The sequence below is a fragment of the Borostomias antarcticus genome (genome assembly GCF_949987555.1).
Source record: "Borostomias antarcticus genome assembly, contig: scaffold_334, whole genome shotgun sequence".
Taxonomy (NCBI): Eukaryota; Metazoa; Chordata; class Actinopteri; order Stomiiformes; family Stomiidae; genus Borostomias; species Borostomias antarcticus.
This window is the reverse complement of record NW_028175994.1, coordinates 7501-12500: the sequence shown is the minus strand read 5'-3', so window position 1 is coordinate 12500 and position 5000 is coordinate 7501. Positions and strand designations below refer to the sequence as shown.

General features: G+C 47.7%; 1 protein-coding gene across 1 annotated transcript in view; it reads right to left on the bottom strand.

Annotated features, from left to right (window-relative positions):
* The window catches only part of wdpcp (WD repeat containing planar cell polarity effector), a gene marked incomplete at both ends in the record, with an annotated part of 36455 nt that overhangs the window by 25733 nt on the left and 5722 nt on the right, over positions 1 to 5000 (bottom strand). The window contains 2 exons of the mRNA XM_084462833.1: positions 1 to 44; positions 1976 to 2164. The exon at positions 1 to 44 is cut by the window's left edge and continues 80 nt beyond it. Coding sequence (XP_084318959.1) covers positions 1 to 44; positions 1976 to 2164 — 233 coding nt within the window. The remainder of the gene's footprint in view (positions 45 to 1975; positions 2165 to 5000) is intronic.

The following is a 5000-nucleotide window of genomic DNA, read 5'->3' as shown; positions in this document are numbered from 1 at the left end:
GCGGGGCGGAGCGTAGAACACGCCCAGAGCTGCTTCCAGCTGGGCTGAAGACACAACACGTAAACAAGTACACAAACAAACACAAACAAACACAAACAAACACAAAACAAACAAACAGATGAGGAAAAGAGGCAACAACAACAACGTCTTCCATATCGTCATACTGTTAACCTCACTAACCTCGTCGTAGAGTAAGTCGTGTGTGTTGGTCAGATGTCGTAGAGTTAGTTGTGTGTGTTGGTCAGATGTCGTAGAGTAAGTCGTGTGTGTTGGTCAGATGTCGTAGAGTTAGTTGTGTGTGTTGGTCAGATGTCGTAGAGTTAGTCGTGTGTGTTGGTCAGATGTCGTAGAGTAAGTCGTGTGTGTTGGTCAGATGTCGTAGAGTAAGTCGTGTGTGTTGGTCAGATGTCGTAGAGTAAGTCGTGTGTGTTGGTCAGATGTCGTAGAGTTAGTCGTGTGTGTTGGTCAGATGTCGTAGAGTTAGTCGTGTGTGTTGGTCAGATGTCGTAGAGTTCGTCGTGTGTGTTGGTCAGATGTCGTAGAGTTAGTCGTGTGTGTTGGTCAGATGTGGTAGAGTTAGTCGTGTGTGTTGGTCAGATGTCGTAGAGTAAACCGTGTGGGTTGGTCAGATGTCGTAGAGTAAGCCGGGTGTGTTGGTCAGATGTCATAGAGTTAGTCGTGTGTGTTGGTCAGATGTCGTAGAGTAAACCGTGTGGGTTGGTCAGATGTCGTAGAGTAAGCCGGGTGTGTTGGTCAGATGTCGTAGAGTTAGTCGTGTGTGTTGGTCAGATGTCGTAGAGTAAACCGTGTGGGTTGGTCAGATGTCGTAGAGTAAGCCGGGTGTGTTGGTCAGATGTCGTAGAGTTAGTCGTGTGTGTTGGTCAGATGTCGTAGAGTAACCCGGGTGTGTGTTGGTCAGATGTCGTAGAGTTAGTCGTGTGTGTTGGTCGGATGTCGTAGAGTTAGTCGTGTGTGTTGGATGTCGTAGAGTTAGTCGTGTGTGTTGGTCAGATGTCGTAGAGTAAGTCGTGTGTGTTGGTCAGATGTCGTAGAGTAAGTCGTGTGTGTTGGTCAGATGTCGTAGAGTTAGTCGTGTGTGTTGGTCAGATGTCGTAGAGTTAGTCGTGTGTGTTGGTCAGATGTCGTAGAGTTAGTCGTGTGTGTTGGTCAGATGTCGTAGAGTTAGTCGTGTGTGTTGGTCAGATGTCGTAGAGTAAACCGTGTGGGTTGGTCAGATGTCGTAGAGTAAGCCGTGTGTGTTGGTCAGATGTCGTAGAGTAAGTCGTGTGTGTTGGTCAGATGTCGTAGAGTAAGTCGTGTGTGTTGGTCAGATGTCGTAGAGTAAGTCGTGTGTGTTGGTCAGATGTCGTAGAGTAAGTCGTGTGTGTTGGTCAGATATCGTAGAGTAAGTCGTGTGTGTTGGTCAGATGTCGTAGAGTTAGTCGTGTGTGTTGGTCAGATGTCGTAGAGTAAGTCGTGTGTGTTGGTCAGATGTCGTAGAGTTAGTCGTGTGTGTTGGTCAGATGTCGTAGAGTTAGCCGTGTGTGTTGGTCAGATGTCGTAGAGTAAGTCGTGTGTGTTGGTCAGATGTCGTAGAGTTAGTCGTGTGTGGTGGTCAGATGTCGTAGAGTTAGTCGTGTGTGTTGGTCAGATGTCGTAGAGTAAGTCGTGTGTGTTGGTCAGATGTCGTAGAGTTAGTCGTGTGTGGTGGTCAGATGTCGTAGAGTTAGTCGTGTGTGGTGGTCAGATGTCGTAGAGTTAGTCGTGTGTGGTGGTCAGATGTCGTAGAGTAAGTCGTGTGATTTGGTCAGATGTCGTAGAGTAAGTCGTGTGTGTCAGATGTCGTAGAGTAAGTCGTGTGTGTTGGATGTCGTAGAGTAAGTCGTGTGTGTTGGATGTCGTAGAGTAAGTCGTGTGTGTTGGATGTCGTAGAGTAAGCCAGATGTGTTGGTCAGACATCGTGAGAGCTGCTCACCCTCTCTCTCTGCGTCCAGCTCCAGCCTCAGCAGGTGGTCAGTCACGGAGCTCAGTCCCTGGAAGCACTCCACTCCCATGGTGCTCCACTCCATCGCTCCCAGAATGCCGAGCGCCTGGTCCACCTGTCCGCATCGCAGCCTCTGCTGCAGCAGCTCGCTGTGTCCCAGCTGACCACCCGTCAGAGCGCCTGCGGGTCAACGCCAACGAGAAACAGCACAGTCACTAACTGACGCTCAATAACTGAAGCTAACGTACTGAAACGAACTGGAGCTGACTTAGTGAAGCTGACTTAGTGGAGCTGACTTAGTGAAGCTGACTTAGTGGAGCTGACTTAGTGGAGCTGACTTAGTGGAGCTGACTTAGTGAAGCTGACTTAGTGGAGCTGACTTAGTGAAGCTGACTTAGTGGAGCTGACTTAGTGAAGCTGACTTAGTGGAGCTGACTTAGTGAAGCTGACTTAGTGAAGCTGACTTAGTGAAGCTGACTTAGTGGAGCTGACTTAGTGAAGCTGACTTAGTGAAGCTGACTTAGTGGAGCTGACTTAGTGAAGCTGACTTAGTGAAGCTGACTTACTGAAGCTGACTTAGTGGAGCTGACTTAATGAAGCTGACTTACTGGAGCTGACTTAGTGAAGCTGACTTAGTGAAGCTGACTTAGTGGAGCTGACTTAGTGGAGCTGATTTAATGAAGCTGACTTAGTGAAGCTGACTTAGTGAAGCTGACTTAGTGGAGCTGACTTAGTGAAGTTGACTTAGTGAAGCTGATTTAGTGAAGCTGACTTAGTGAAGCTGATTTAGTGAAGCTGACTTAGTGAAGCTGACTTAGTGGAGCTGACTTAGTAAAGCTGACTTAGTGAAGCTGACTTAGTGAAGCTGACTTAGTGAAGCTGACTTAGTGAAGCTGACTTAGTGGAGCTGATTTAGTGAAGCTGACTTAGTGGAGCTGATTTAGTGAAGCTGACTTAGTGGAGCTGACTTAGTGAAGCTGACTTAGTGGAGCTGACTTAGTGAAGCTGACTTAGTGGAGCTGACTTAGTGGAGCTGACTTAGTGAAGCTGACTTAGTGAAGCTGACTTAGTGGAGCTGACTTAGAGAAGCTGACTTAGAGAAGCTGACTTAGTGGAGCTGACTTAGTGAAGCTGACTTAGTGAAGCTGACTTAGTGAAGCTGACTTAGTGGAGCTGACTTAGTGAAGCTGACTTAGAGAAGCTGACTTAGTGGAGCTGACTTAGTGAAGCTGACTTAGTGAAGCTGACTTTAGTGGAGCTGACTTAGTGAAGCTGACTTAGTGAAGCTGACTTAGTGGAGCTGACTTAGTGAAGCTGACTAACTGAAGCTGACTTAGTGAAGCTGACTTAGTGAAGCTGACTTAGTGAAGCTGACTTAGAGAAGCTGACTTAGTGGAGCTGACTTAGTGAAGCTGACTTAGTGGAGCTGACTTAGTGAAGCTGACTTAGTGAAGCTGACTTAGTGAAGCTGATTTAGTGAAGCTGACTTAGTGAAGCTGACTTAGTGAAGCTGACTTAGTGGAGCTGACTTAGTGGAGCTGACGATTGAAGCTGACTTAGTGGAGCTGATTTAGTGAAGCTGACTTAGTGAAGCTGACTTAGTGAAGCTGACTTAGAGAAGCTGACTTAGCGAAGCTGACTTAGTGGAGCTGACTTAGTGAAGCTGACTTAGTGAAGCTGACTAACTGAAGCTGACTTAGTGAAGCTGACTTAGTGAAGCTGACTTAGTGAAGCTGACTTAGTGGAGCTGACTTAGTGAGGCTGACTTAGTGGAGCTGACTTAGCGAAGCTGACTTACTGAAGCCGACTTAGTGAAGCTGACTTAGTGATGCTGAATCTAAGCAAGTCAAAGTGGATCTGGATCCACTCTACTGTTCTGCTCTAGATTGGCATTGACTTGTAAATCAATTAGCTGTAGAGTCTCTTTTAATCTCTAGTGTGTAGTGTGTGTGTGTAGTGTGTAGTGTGTAGTGTGTGTGTGTGTGTGTGTGTGTTAGAAGGGTGATGTAGAGAGAGAGACCATGTTTATAACAGTTAATCATATAGTGTGTTTATGAGGGTGAGATAACCTGATTGTAGGACTATGCCTGTATGTGTGTGTGTGCCTGTGTCCGTGTGTGCCTGTGTGTGCGTGTGTGTGTGCCTGTGTCCATGTGCGTGTGTGTGTGTGCCTGTGTCCATGTGTGTGTGTGTGTGCCTGTGTCCATGTGCGTGTGTGTGTGTGCTGGTAATGTCTCCATATTCTCTGTTCCTGGTAGTGTGGTGTTGACAGACAGCTGTAGACGCCTGTCGCAAACAAACACACACATTCGCCATCGCTGCCAGTGCATGCACGCACACACACACGCACGCACGCACACACACACACACACACACACACACACACACACACACACACACACACACACACACACACACACACACACACACCTCTGCTGCCAGTGAGAGCACAAAACCTTCTCCTTTCATTATTCATCAGTGGGCTAATCCTCTCATCCAATCTCACAGCCAGGACAGGCATAATCAATCACCTCCGGTCAAAAGGCATAATCAATCGCATCGTCTTCTCTAAGCCTTTGGCCCAAACCGAAATCAAAACAAGAGAGAACTAGACACTGAGACCACGGTCTGAGACACACACACACACACACACACACACACACACACACACACACACACACACGCACACGCGCACGCGCACACGCACACACACACACACACACACACACACAGTTAAGAACACAGATACACACATTTAGATTATAAACACACAAATTGACATATAAACAATGCTGACATAAATATTCTAATTTGACACATACAAGGACACACACACACACAGGTGTGAAACTTATCTACGTAAGCCTCTACCAGCCTCTCCCAGCTTCCCTGAGCCTCCCCCAGCCTCTCCCAGCTTCCCCCAGCCTCTCCCAGCCTCTCCCAGCTTCCCCGAGCCTCTACCAGCCTCTCCCAGCTTCCCCCAGCCTCTACCAGCCTCTCCCAGCTTCCCCGAGCC